This window comes from Mastomys coucha, unplaced genomic scaffold (assembly GCF_008632895.1).
Source record: "Mastomys coucha isolate ucsf_1 unplaced genomic scaffold, UCSF_Mcou_1 pScaffold14, whole genome shotgun sequence".
In the NCBI taxonomy this organism is placed as follows: domain Eukaryota; kingdom Metazoa; phylum Chordata; class Mammalia; order Rodentia; family Muridae; genus Mastomys; species Mastomys coucha.
In genome coordinates, this window is record NW_022196896.1 from 101,289,723 (window position 1) to 101,303,705 (window position 13,983).

The 13,983-nt window shown below is 52.4% G+C and overlaps 1 protein-coding gene and 1 long non-coding RNA gene across 12 annotated transcripts in view; one reads left to right on the plus strand and one right to left on the minus strand.

Moving 5' to 3' along the window:
* Window positions 1-13,983, plus strand: part of Speg (striated muscle enriched protein kinase) — a 56,910-nt gene that overhangs the window by 19,350 nt on the left and 23,577 nt on the right. For 8 of the 11 annotated variants that reach the window (XM_031368076.1, XM_031368077.1, XM_031368079.1 and 5 more), the window contains 7 exons: window positions 6,466-6,641; window positions 6,876-6,964; window positions 7,809-7,984; window positions 10,415-10,675; window positions 11,849-12,007; window positions 12,124-12,313; window positions 12,421-12,644. In XM_031368076.1, the coding sequence (XP_031223936.1) occupies window positions 6,466-6,641; window positions 6,876-6,964; window positions 7,809-7,984; window positions 10,415-10,675; window positions 11,849-12,007; window positions 12,124-12,313; window positions 12,421-12,644 (1,275 nt within the window). Of the gene's footprint in view, window positions 1-5,469; window positions 5,686-6,465; window positions 6,642-6,875; window positions 6,965-7,808; window positions 7,985-9,301; window positions 10,088-10,414; window positions 10,676-11,848; window positions 12,008-12,123; window positions 12,314-12,420; window positions 12,645-13,983 lie in introns of those variants that run through there. The other 3 variants (XM_031368084.1, XM_031368087.1, XM_031368086.1) reach the window with 3 other exon arrangements.
* LOC116088607 overlaps window positions 13,080-13,983 on the minus strand; it is a 1,179-nt gene continuing 275 nt past the window's right edge. The window contains exon 2 of the long non-coding RNA XR_004117941.1: window positions 13,080-13,207. This is a non-coding gene — a long non-coding RNA (uncharacterized LOC116088607). The remainder of the gene's footprint in view (window positions 13,208-13,983) is intronic.

Sequence of the window (13,983 nt, forward strand, 5' to 3'; positions counted from 1 at the left end):
CCTATTGAGTCTCGTACGTGTGCGTGGTGCATGTGTCTGGATGGATGGATATGTATATGTGTGTTACCCATGCAAATGATACTCCTATCTTACAGATGGGGGAAAAACAAAAAGAAGAATATGATTCTTAACCAGGCCAGGCCAGCAGCCTGGGAATCTGCCTGGGAATGTTATTTGCAATAAGTGATATAGAAATGGAAATTACTTATTCAAGTTGCAAATGAGTGTGAGTCTGGGATAAAAGTAGCAACTCTTTGGTGTTTGCTGAGTGCTTCCTATGAACTAGGCACACCACTGATCATGTAACATTTAACCCAGCTCTCTGCAGTAGCTTCTGTTGTTGTGTCCCTGTCACTCGCTAATGAGGTAACAGAGACTTGGGAGCGTTAGCAAAGTGTTCCAGGATGCAGCGCTGACCACCACACCTTCACATGACCAGGGAAGCGTTCTGGGTCTGTACTGTGCCTCATGGTACACGAGTGGCACACAGCATCTAGCAAGTGTGGCGAGTCCCATTAGGAACTTCAGTGTTTGCACAATGTCACCTTATTTGTTCTGCGTGTTAATGGTCTCAGCTGCTATTTCCCCTCACCTGTTAGGATACTGAGCTGAGGCAACGGGTGGCTGAACATCCCTAACCACTGCGCTGCACAGTCCCCTTCCCTGCTACTCTGAAGAGGCTGGGGCTCAGCTATTCCCTGAGATGGTGGGGAGGAGACTGCCCAGGCCTCTATGAGTAGCCAGATTTGGGGAGTCGGAGTCTGAAGCTTCTCCTGATTCCCCATCTCTGTCCTGTGTTGCCCTGGTCCTGTTTCCTGATGCTCTTGGGTCCTTTCCACTGTAAACTCTGGCAGGAGGAGGTGGAAGGAGGCTCAGAGTGCTCCATCCTCCATCCCACTGCCTGCACGTGTCATGTGTTTGAACCAGCCATGACCTTTGGTCCTTAGCTGGCCTCATTTCCTTTTCATTTTTGTTCTTTCTCTCTCTCTCTCTCTCTCTCTCTCTCTCTCTCTCTCTCTCTCTCTCCTCCTTCTCCTCCTTCCTCTTCCTTTCTTCTTCCTCCTCCTCCTCCTCCTTCTTGTCTGTCATGTAAGCATCATCTTAGTGGATGAGCTATGTACTTGGTAAGATTGGCGAGGTTTTAAGAGGATGGAGAACTGCCCTCCAATATTCGGACCAGGAGGAGTGCACCCATCATGACTTACCTTAGCCTTATATTTAAGATCTCCATTACCTTGTTAGGAAAGAGACTATTTATTGGGCAACATGAATGCAAAATGAGAGGAAGAAAAATGTACCACTAGCCTCCACCCTCTTCTCTTGGTCTGGGTCCCAGGCCACCAAACTCATGGTTTCAGGTTCCTCCCTAGCAACGACAGTAACTACTGAGAACACCGCACAGCCCCTGTTATCCATTTCACTGGGATCTGGATGTTTGAGAAAGCAGAGTACCATGGTCTTCTCTCAATAGACTCAGCCCTCTCTCCCTGTTCCCAGCTGTCAGCCTCAGGGGTACCTGTGGGCTGACTCTCCAAGGCTGCCACTTAGATTGGAGCTTCTCTGCCTCCCAGAAGAAGGTCACCTAATTTAGTATGGATACCAACAGCCTACCTGACTCAGAGCAATCCAACATAGTCATATGTGAGAAATTCAACACTTGCCCTGCTGGGTCAGGCTGACCAAGTGACATTCTCACCAGTGTTTCATACATTTAGAACTAAACTTAAAATGTTCTTAGCAGTGTTTCTTCTTGCCCCAGGGAGTTCTGGGGAGATGCCCATGCCAACACACTGAGACAAGTCCCACCTCCAAGCCCAGCACTCCTTTCCCCTCACTCCTCCAGTGATCACAGTGTCAGCCATTTCAAAAGGGCCTGAGTGGGGCCTACCAAGGCAGCACATATGGAGGGCAAAGGTGAAGGCCTGGCCACATGGAAGTGCTACCTAATCCCCAGTCCATTCTTCCTTCCCCACAAACCATATGAGGTTCCCCTTGGCCTTCAGAGTGAAGGCCAGTCCTTCAGTGGGCCTCCACCTTCTACACAAAGAGAGCATAGGTCTTTCTGGGTGGTGGCAGGTAACAAGAGATTCCTGGTCTCACATGGTTCCCCACATCCCTCCTCTCTCTGAGACAGGGCTTCTCTGTGTAGCCCTGGCTGTCCTAGAACTCACACCGTAGACCAGGCTAGCTTCAAACTCATAGAGATCTGCCTGCCTCTGCCTCTCAAGCTCTGGGATTAAAGGTGTGCGCCACCGTGGCCCTGTTGCCCCTTTCTTAATTTGTCATCCAAGTCCATTCCTAAACAGTCTGCAGGCCTCTGAGCCTACATTTTCTACCTCACATAGTTGGTATGCATTAGTTTCTCTAAAAGAAGCTCTAATTTAAATGCCATACCTTCCCTCATTCCCAGAGCCAAGGGTCTCTAACACACACACACACACACACACACACACACACACACACACACACGGCCTTTATTGGCTCCTCCCTTGCCACTTGACTCCTTTCCTGCTCCCCATTCTACCCAAGTGTATCTGGCTAGTCTTTCTTATCAAGCCAAAGTCTCCTGACTACATGACTGTCTTTTCCACACCTTGGCCCTCAAAGCCATGTCTGGAGACACTGATAGGTAGATTGTTAGGGGCAGGGGGTATGGACCACATGACTTGGGGATGAGGAGAAATGAGAGAAGCATTGTCCAGGGAGTTCAAGCCATGGGTGCTCCCTGAGTATCCTGTGGACACTAGGGAGGACACAGTAATAAGGCTCTGTCTGAGAGGGGAGGTTGGGATGGCAGCAGAAACCGTAGACCATAGAGCTGCGGTTCCTGCGCTCTCAAAAGCATCAGCACCCCCTGAGAATATGCTAGATACACAGACTGCTGCTGTACCTGGTGACCTGAACCTGTAATCCTAGCTACTGTGGACGCTGAGATTATAACTTGGCAGAGATATAGTTCAAGGCCACCCCAGGCAACATAATGAGACCTAGTTTCAAAATAAGAAAAAGAGGCCTAGCTCAGTGGAATGTGTGCATAGAATGTGCGAGGCCCTAACTTCAATCTCCAGTACTGAGAAACAAATGACTTAAACGGTCAGCCCAAGTCCAGACTATAAATCAGAAACTTTGGGGGATGGGCCCAGACAGCCATAGCCCAAAGAAGTCTCCAGGTGAGAGCCAACCAAGCTGGGCAGTGGTGGCACACGCTTTTAATCCCAGCATTCAGGAGGCAGAGGCAAGCAGATCTATGAGTTCAAGTCCAGCCTGGTCTACAGATTGAGGTCCAGGATAGCCAGGGCTACACAGAAACACCCTGTCTCAAAAAACTAACAAGCAAAACAAAAAGCCCAACCACATAAGGAGCATTTTGAAAAAAAAAAAACAAATGCTTGAAATCACTGGGGTGGAGTTAAAGATCTAGCTCAAATTAGGAAGCTGGCTGCTGTAACTGGAAACACAAGGGCTGTAGAACCAGACTTATGGGTTTATAGCCCTGTTCTGAAGTTGAATGGCCAAGAGCTGTGAGATTCAATGAAATCACCTCTTAGAGTTTCCATCCTCCCATGAGGATTTGCCTAAGTCTCAAACCTTTCATGTGCCTAGGAATCCCTAGAGTGCTTTTGAAAAAAAAAAAAATTACAGTTTTTGACTCCTTCACTTTAGAAAATCAATTCTGTAGGCTGGATAAGGTCTAAGAATCTGTATTTCAGAATAAGCCCCAAGTGGTACCTGTGTGGGTGGTTCAAGCATCATTCCCATAGTTCTGATGTAGATGGCCTTGGGTGATGCCATCCGTGTGCTTGATGCTGGATGGCAGCAGAAGCTGTCTGTAGTGAAGAGACAACAGACATCTGGGATGTTAGGCCTGACTGGATATACAGGCCTGGGGGGATTCCTGCTTGTAAGCTTTCTAATGCCAGTTCTTATTGAATGATACTGGCCTGAAAGAGCTGTCCAAAGGGCAGCTACATGAATAGAGTCAGCTCATGGAGAGTTGGGTCAAATGTGAAGAACTGGTCCTTTAACGGGAAGGTTTGGGGAAAAAAGCATGCTGTGCCCTTGCTGGTGTTATCTCCCACTGCAACTTCTGGGTTTGGAGATGGATCAGGCTTGGAATGTAACAAAAATGGCTACAAAGTTGCTTTTAGCCCGTGAGGTCAGCAGAGCTTGGGATTCTACAGCTTGGTGGTGTGCTTTGGGGTTATGGTGGAAGAGAGGCCACTTCTTTTTCTCAGAGAGCACTCATCGCACTCCATTGGAGCTTGAGCCTGCAGCCTGGCAAGCACTCTGGCCAAGAGACTTGACCTAGACTTGGGGCTGATTGGCTGGCTAGCACCTAGGTGCTATTTCCCTGCCGGCCACAAGGGGTCTCTGAAGCACGCATAAGACCTTTGGCAATCAGAGTTATATCTTTGCCCCGCCCTCCTTTCCTTAGCCTGGAAGCTGCCTCAGCACTGTCTAGATCCTGGAGGTGACCCTGGAGCCAGGAATCTAAACTCTGTAGAGGGAAAGGAGTCCCCTCTTCCAAGGGTTGCGCCTATGACCTCAGTATCAGCTGGCGGTCACGCCTCCAGCCACAAATGCCATTCTGATTTCTCTCTCCTCCCCAACCTTGAGACAGCCAGCCTGAAAATGGGCTGTCCTCTTGGCCCCCACACCTCTTCATCACTGGCAGTGCTGGGGAACACAGGTCATAGCTTGGGAATGTGGTCCTGGGTGGAGTGAAGGGACTGGTGGCCTCAGCTCAACACCTCTCTGCCTCTATTATTCTTTCCAAACCCCTTCCGCACCCACTGAGTGCGAACAGATGCTGGTGAGGAGCGACCACTGGGGAGGAGTGGCCCACACTTTCCTGGTTTTGAGCCCTGGTGGGCTGATGGATGAGGGGCAGTGATCCCATGGTTGAGCTGGGTGCAGGCCTGTGTCCTGAAATACCTGCTCTCCTAGGACTTGCCTAGGGCAGGACCTGGGAGGCGACAGCCATGTACTAAGTTTCCTTAGGTTGACAGGGGACAGATCTGGGAAGGAGGGTCAAGCCCTGACAGTTCTTTGGTTCTCTGTGTCTGAAAAGGCTGGTTGTGGCCTGTTCTGGGGTTTAAAGCTAGCTAGTAATGTATTCCCAGGTCAGGAGTCTTGTTGGTTTGGGCAAAGTCTATGCTGTATCAGTCAACATTTAAGGTCCAGGCAAGGATATTAAATGCCGCAGTACTGTGTGCCACCCTACCCTATCCCACCCTGAGGACTGGGGTCTCCACCCCTGGAGTCCAGCCCTATGGATGGGCTCAGCTCTTGTCAGTGTCCCAAGCTGTAAGGAGAGGAAAGGCAGACGGCTGGCTGCTAGGAATGATCAGTGTCTAAATTCAGCTGGTCTGGGCTCCGCCCCTCCCCCTGCTCCTATTCCACCACTCCAGGGGCTGCTCCCTGTGGTCTCAGCAGGCACCACCTTCCCAGCCAGCGCCTGCCTGCTGCCCAGCCTCCTCTTTCCCCCCTCCTAAGCTCACTTCCCCTCCCCCCAGGGCTGGCTCAGTGCGGGGCCTCAGCTGGGTCAGCGAGTGAGTGGGGCTGGGCAGGCTGATCGCCTGTTCCCTGGGGAGCTAAGGCCAGTGGGCAGTGGGCAAGAGGGCCTGGTGCCAGGGCAGAGACTTAAGGAAGGTGCAGGCCGGGGTCTGTGTGCAAAGCCTCAGGGTGAGTTGGGGTGCAGTACTGCTGGGGGCTTGGGGTTGGGAAACCAGGAGGAGGGGCCAGGGGGCTGTGGCAGATTCATGTCTGTATTTGGCAGTCGGATAGGCGCCAGCTCAGCGAACCTGGGCCCCTGGCCAGTTGTAGGGGAGAGCTTCAGGGCTCTGGGGATACCCTTCCCCCAAAGCAGACTCAGGTGTCCCCCTCCTCTTTTCCTAGGACGAACCACTGTTTTTTATGGATGATCTAACTCTGCTTTCCTGAGAATCCGGGGTTCATGCTGTAGGGGTGGGGCCAACAGGTGCCCCTGGGGAAGCTGAGAAGGGAGAGGGGGAAGGGCTGCCTGGACACTGACGCCTCATTGGCCCGGGACAGAGGTCAGGATGGGGCTTGTGTGAGGTGTGTGCTGTCCTTCGTGCCAGGCCCAGCTCACCTAAGAAACCAGTGCTTCGCCCTGCTCTTATAGGGGTCCTAGAGGTTTCTACTGCCTCCTTTGGAGCTTCATGCTACTAACATTAACTTGAGTAGAATTCAGGATTGCCCCTAAAGCCATCAGTGGCCCTTCTGCTGGCCAAACTGATTGCTCCAGGCTATTCTCTGTAGAATATCATCAGGGTCAGAGTTGGCAGGCCTTAACAGAGGAGGAATCAGACTCAGAAAGAGGACGTGGTCATGATCATCAGGAGGTGAAGTCAGAGCTGAGCCTGCAGGAGCTGCCTCCCCTTTGCAATATTCTCAGCTGGCTCTCTTCATCCTTTCCCTTGACATCGTCTATCTCTCTTCCAGGCGGGTCCACATCCCCTTTCAGCAGCCCTATCACCTCTGATGAGGAGTACCTGAGCCCCCCAGAGGAGTTCCCAGAGCCTGGGGAGACCTGGCCCCGAACCTCCACCATGAAGCTCAGTCCCAGCCAGGATCGTGATTCCTCGGACTCTTCTTCCAAGGCACCCCCAACCTTCAAGGTCAGACCCCTGAGGCTGATATCCAGCCTTCTGTGGACACCATTCCTGTGTGTACCCCCTTATTCTTGAGGCCGATCTTAAGCATCACACGCAACAGACCCTTCCCCGTTAACCCTTGTTACCCAGAGACAGCCTCAGACTGGTGTGGAAGAGACCTCTCTGTCCCGGGTCCCCCAGTTCTTAGCGGCTGGTGTTATGCTCTGTCACCCCTGATGCTTTGGGATTCTCCTTCAGGTCTCACTCATGGACCAATCAGTAAGAGAAGGTCAAGATGTCATTATGAGCATCCGCGTGCAGGGAGAGCCCAAGCCTGTGGTCTCCTGGTAAGTAACAACCGCCTATACCACCCCCCAGTGACACACAAACACACATATGTACACATACAAATGCACACATATACACACACATACACACACATGCACACACACATACATGCACACACACATGCACGCATACACACACATGCACACATACACACACATGCACACACACACACACACACCACACCCCACCTCTGGCTATTTGCAGACAGTAGAAAGGAACAGAACTTTAGAGACCTTCCCTGGGATCCCATCTCAGCTACAGCAGCATCACCCTGCCAGTCCAGGGCTTCCTCTGTTGGGGATGCCCTGGAACAATGAGTGGTCCCATGTCTATCAGCTTTGAATGCCACCTCTTGCCCTGTAGTAGGCTGATCATCCTTATACCATCGGCTGATGTAGGGTGATTTTTAAAGCCACGCCATTCTGTAACCAGCCTGTGGTAGGCCCAGTCCCCACACGCTGTTTCTGAAGCTGGACCATTCCTCAGCATGTCATTGTCCCCACATCTACACTGGTTGGGTTCTGGTTTTCACTTTTAATTGATTATGTGGTCTCCAATGTAATTATAACTTTTTCAAAATTGTTCTTTCTACCCTTTCAGGAAGTGGGAATCTAGGTTTCTGTTACAAATAAGTGGAAGTGAGATACGGGGACATTTAAGAACTATTTAGAGGTGATCCAGGTTGTAAGATGGGAGAGAGCCAAGTAGAGTCAGGATGAACCTGGCTTTGGATCCCGGGGGGTGCATTGATCAGCCATATAGATTTAGGAAGCTCTGCGCCTACCAGCCCCTGTGGCTGTGAATGCTGGTAAGGGCTTCAGGTTCTGGCTTTGTCTCTGACAGGCTGAGGAATCGGCAGCCCGTGCGCCCAGACCAGCGGCGCTTTGCAGAGGAGGCAGAAGGTGGCCTCTGCCGCTTGAGGATCCTGGCTGCTGAGCGGGGCGATGCTGGTTTCTACACTTGCAAGGCAGTCAATGAATATGGCGCTCGGCAGTGCGAGGCCCGCCTGGAGGTCCGAGGTGAGAGGCCGTGTACTCATGAAATCCCCGCCTTTCTCCATCCTCCCCTACCGACAGCTCACATACAACCTCAGTTATAGGATGTCACGCTGAAAGGGTCATGGTGGTCCCCTGGTCCCACTGCTTATGTTGTAGTTGGCTAAATGGAAGAAATTCCAGAGTACAGAAGTGACTTGCCCAAGATCACACAGAAAAGAATTCCATGCTCAGCTGCCTCCCCCACTTGCTTTCCCCACGTTCCATCATAACACCCAGCAGGAGCTGGAAACCCTGCATCCTACAGCCTCTTTCCAAACCCTTAAGCCCTTATCACCTGCTCTGTGCCACCTGTTCATTCTTCACCAACCCTCTTACCCTCTTTTGTGCCCCATCCCCTCCCCTACTCTCCCTACACATTTGATTGTTGTGCAAAACTGTTGTGGTTGGGGTAGCAGTGGGGAGTGACTGGTGGCTGGACCCGTTCGAAGGGACCCGGATGGTACCATCATCATGGAACACTGGAGGGACATCAGGGGTGCCAGGGTTTATAGAGCCCTGAGGTGGGGGAGAGATGGGGGAGAGGTAGGGCTCTCGGGCAGCAGGGATAATAGGATCTATCTAGGCTGTCCATTGGAGGCTACTGGGTCACCCCTTCAGAGGTTGGCTATCCGTTTGACCTTCCCTTCCATGTGATGCCATAGGGTTAGAAACATCTCCTCGGCTCTTTATTCCACCATTTTCCTTCCCCGTCCCTCACTGGGCACCGTTCCTTCATGCCCAGGAAAGGCCAGCTCTAGGGGCTTCCCAAGGCACTGCTAAGCTCCTGCTAGAGCCCAGAACTACAGTCCTAGCTCCTCGGCCAGGCTTTGCCTGCCTCACTGTCCCCTATTCCTCTTGTTGCTATGGTTGCCACCTCTTTGAGCTCTAAATTCTTAAGCCTCTGCCCTCTTCCTTCTCTGGGGTTGGGTTCTGCCTCCAATTCTCTGTGTTAACCTGTGTCTTGGTGTTTCTCTCTCTTTGGGATTCTTTCTAGCATTTCATAGGCTTTGGGGGTGCTCCTAATGGCTATGAACACTTCTCCCCTTTGTTGCTCAGGGTCTCTGCCTGAGGAACCCCAGGGACCAGGCTAATTACTGGCCTTTTTATCCCAGTGCTAATCTATGGGGAGCCAAAAGTGTCCGCTGTAGAGGCAGCTTCATGTCCAAAGAGGTCCTAGCGAGGTCTGTGGTGTGTGTGCACATGGTGCGTGAGTGTGTGTGTGTGTGTGTGTGTGTGTGTGTGTACATGTGTGCCGCACTAACCTGCCGCTTGCTGACTGAGGTTTTTGTCTGTACACAGGCGAGTGAGCTCAGGGGGCTACCTGCGCTGCCCCCGCTACCCTCCGAGCTGCACCCCTGTCTCAGGCACCTCTCGGACCTCGCTGTGTTTCACTGCCTCCTGCCCACAGACCCAGCCGGCTCGCCGGCCCGGACTTAACCCATGCTCCCCTCCCTAGCCCGTACAGAACCCTGGGGTAACCCACCGGGCCCCTGTGGATCCTCCCTCCCCAAGTGGATATGTGGCTGTGCAGACCAGGAGGCCCCCAGAAGGACTGAGTGTTGGGAAGGGACGGCCATGAGGGGTGCCAAGCTCCCCCAGTCTCCCCATAGGGAGCATCCAGCGAGTGCATGTGCTATGCTGCTACAGGCCACGTCTGTCTATCTGTTTGTCTGTCTGTGTGTCTGTGACAGTCAGGGAAGAAAGCCTTTGAGCTGAGGTGGGATAAGATAGAGTAAGATGACAGAATACAGCATCTATGAGATGCAGGGGCCCAGAGGGGCAGATACAGTGGATAGGAGGTTCTCTGGGAAGGGACAGGGCACTGACCATTTCAGAAATGGGTTTTAAATGGCACAACATTTTTTTATTCCACGAGAGACCAAAAGCTAGAGGTCTGGGGCTAAGCCCTGGCTGCTGGCAAACTTAGGACCAAGTGGGGTACCTTTCTTCACAGACACATCCAACATGCTCTGTCTGGGAATGAGAGAGGTAGCCAGATTGAGCACAGAGTGGAGCAGGGTCATAGTGGGGGTGGAGGTTTGGAAGCACTATTTCGTAGCTCAAATAAAGTCCAGTTTGTACCCAGCTAGTGTGCTGTGTTTTCTTTGCTGCCGCCGCCGCCACCACCGCCGTTGTTGCCACCATCGTTTCGGATCCCCTCCCTCAATTCCAATTCACCTCACATCACTTCTCCCTCCCAGGGGCCCAACATGGGTTCCTATCTCAGAGCTAGGTCTAGGGGCTCCTTGCTGTCTGGCCGGGGGCGGATGGGCTTTCCCAGTCTCCAGAGGAACCAAATGCATCTCTCTCTCTGTATCTGTCTGTCTCTCTGTGTGTGTGTATGCGTGTGTCTTCCTTGCCCTGTGTGTCTCTGCTCTGTCTGTGCCCCCTGTGGCTTGCCTTCCCCCTCAGCACACCCTGAAAGCCGGTCCCTGGCCGTGCTGGCCCCCCTGCAGGACGTGGACGTGGGGGCCGGGGAGATGGCGCTGTTTGAGTGCCTGGTGGCAGGTCCAGCTGACGTCGAGGTGGACTGGCTGTGCCGGGGCCGCCTGCTGCAGCCTGCGCTGCTCAAATGCAAGATGCATTTTGATGGCCGCAAGTGCAAGCTGCTGCTCACCTCTGTGCATGAGGACGACAGTGGTGTCTACACCTGCAAGCTGAGCACAGCCAAAGGTAACTACTCACTCAGGTGCTAGAGCTACTGTGGTCCCCAGGGCTGGGGAAGGAACTGAAGGAGCTGGGTACAGAAAAGGTGTCCAGGAAATGGAATGCTAACGGCTAGGGCCAGGATATAGTATGGGCTTCTGCCCCCCCCACCCCCAAACAATGAGCACTTGAGAGTACTGGTTCTCAACCTTCCTAATGCTGTGACCCTTTAATACAGTTCCTCATGTTGCAGTGATTCCCCAACCATAAATTTATTTCGTTGCTACTTCATAACTGTAATTTTGCTACTATTATGAATTGTAACGTAGATATCCGATATACAGACTATCTGATGTGCGACCCCTGTGAAAGGGCCATCGGACCCCAAGGGGGTTGCGACCCACAGAGGTTGAGAACCTCTGACTTAGAATGATACCCGGGACAGAAATGCTCCTCCGTTCCCTGTTCCCAAGACAGAACAAGCCCACTGAGCTAACAAACCTGACTTGGACATCTCCATTCTTGCCCTGCGAGCTGACAAGCCCATGTCTTTGGACAAGTCACTTCCCCTGTGTGAGCTTTATTGCATCCCTCTGTGAATGGGGATGGTGCTAATGCCTACCAGGCAGGCAGGATTGGCAGGATTAGTGAGATCGCCTCTACAGAGAACAAAGCCCCATACCGGTCAAAGGCTGGCAACTCGAGGTGCCAGCTGCTGTTACTATCAATGGCATCGCTGGCCTGATCCTGTTCTCTGTGAAGAGCAGAGATGAGAGCACCTGCCTCTGAGGTAGGGGCATAGAGTGGGACCAAGAGGCATCTGCTCTGGGTGACAGGCAGGACAAAAAAGTGGGCATGAACCAGACACAGAGAAAAGTCTAGGCAGTGGGCTTATCTTCACAAACGTTCTCAGAGTCAAGCTATGTTTCATCTTGAATGAACACGGTAAGATATTAGCTTAATTGGATCCCGAGCGACAGTGTCCCCAGCCCACCTTGGCACACTGCTGCCCGTCCTTGTTGACCCTCCTGCCTCCTAGGAAGAAGGCCTGGTCTATGAATCTTGGCCCTGCTGCCTCAGCCCTTATGCTGAGCCTTTGTAGGACTTAGCTCAAGCTCTCAAGGCTGGACTAGACCTGTGAGATTAGGGGTCTGGGCCTCCAAGGCTTTCTTTGACCCAGTGCTGCCCACTTCCTCTCAGATGAACTGACCTGCAGTGCCCGGCTGACAGTCCGGCCATCGCTGGCTCCTCTCTTCACTCGGTTGCTGGAAGACTTGGAGGTGTTAGAAGGCCGTGCTGCCCGCTTGGATTGCAAGATCAGTGGTACCCCGCCTCCCTCCGTTACCTGGACTCATTTTGGTATGGTTCCCCACTCTGAATAGGCTGAGAAAACATCATGGGTGTGATAGGGTGTGCCCAGAGGACAGGTCCCTCCACCTTAGTAGATTTGTATCGTCTATGTCCTATGCCCCCAGGCCACCCGGTGAATGAGGGTGACAACGTGCGGCTGCGACAGGATGGGGGTCTACACTCACTGCACATTGCCCGCGTGGGCAGTGAAGACGAGGGACTCTATGAAGTCAGTGCCACTAACACTCATGGCCAGGCCCACTGCTCTGCCCAGCTGTACGTGGAGGAGCCTCGGACAGCCGCCTCTGGCCCCAGGTACCACCTAGGACCTCGGGCACTGCCTGCAGTACCTCTGAGGGACCCTTACCCTGAGCCAGGAGGGTATAACTGTGCACGTCTAGGTAGCTATGTGGTTCTTACAGCTCGAAGCTGGAGAAGATGCCATCTATCCCCGAGGAGCCGGAGCACGGAGATCTAGAGAGGCTGTCTATTCCCGACTTCCTGCGGCCACTGCAAGATCTGGAAGTAGGACTTGCTAAGGAGGCCATGCTGGAGTGCCAAGTGACCGGCCTGCCCTATCCCACCATCAGCTGGTTCCACAATGGCCACCGCATTCAAAGCAGTGACGACCGACGCATGACACAGTGTATGTGACCAGGAAGTGACCCAGCAACCCTTTGGACTTTTTACTCCTCCCCCTCAGGGTCTTCTCTTCTTCATAGTCTGGTTTGAGATGGAAGGGCCTAGGGAACAGAGCCTTTCGGGGCTCTGAGGTCAGTCTGTCCCTTCTTGAGTCCACACAGTGCCATCTGCTGAGTCACCCCTGAGTGGCTGTGTTAGCATTTACTGGGCAGGCGGCACAGCCTGCTGCTGACCAACGTGGGGACTGCAAGCAGGTTGCAGAATCCAGGGTGCCTTTCTTCATTTGCTACTGTGCTGTGATCAGAATGAAATCAGCTCAATATACAGATACAGATACACACACACACACACACACACACACACACACACACACTCTGCTACCGCCACCACCACCCTAAAGCAGAGCCTTGTAGATTGCAAGTGGTCAGCAAATGATAAATCTTATTACAGTTTTTATTGCCATTATTCTCACTGTTGACAAAGCAGAGCTACCTCCAAGCCTGAGAAATCTCCGTGGAAGGGCTGGCATGTGCGGGGTCTTGCTGAAGGGAAGCCAATCCAGGGTGGCTGACAAATAGCAAATAGGAAAGAGAGAGGCAGGACTTGGGTTGGAATCCTCCTTGCCTGGTTATTTTCCTTTGTGTTCTACAGTTGAAGCAACATGAATCTCATATGAGCTCCTCCTGCCTCTACTCATGATGGCTCTCTTCAAGAGCCCCTTAATAAGTGCTTTCTATGTGGTGCACCCCAGTCTTACCTTGTCATAGGCCTGTGAGGCAGGTACTCTTATGCCTGTCTGCAGATGGGGAAACTGAGGCTTAGAGAGGTTCAAACACTTCCTTAAAGGTAAGCAAGGACCTCCTGACCCAAGCCCACCTTTTTTTTTTTTTTAAGATTTATTTGTTTATTTCATGTATGTGAGTACACTGTAGCTATCTTCAGACACATCAGAAGAGGGCATCAGATCCCTGTTATAGATAGATGGTTATGAGCCACCATGTTGTTGATGGAAATTGAACTCAGGACCTCTGGAAGAATAGTCTGTGCTCTTAACCACTGAGCCATCTCTCCAGCCCCCAAGCCCACCTCTTGACCCCTGACTGGGGATGTAGCTCAGAGGCCTGGTTGTGATCTCTACTACTGTCTAAGCTGGGCATGGTGGCAGGCAGCTGTAACACCAGCATTTGGGAGGTAGAGAAAGGAAGATCAGAAGTTCAAGATCATTCTAAGCTACACAGTGATTTCTGGGCTGCCCTGGATTACATAGAACCCTGTCCGGAAAGGAGAGGGAAAGGGAGGGAAGGGGAGTGGAAGAGAGGGGAGTGGAGGGGAGGGGAGGGGAG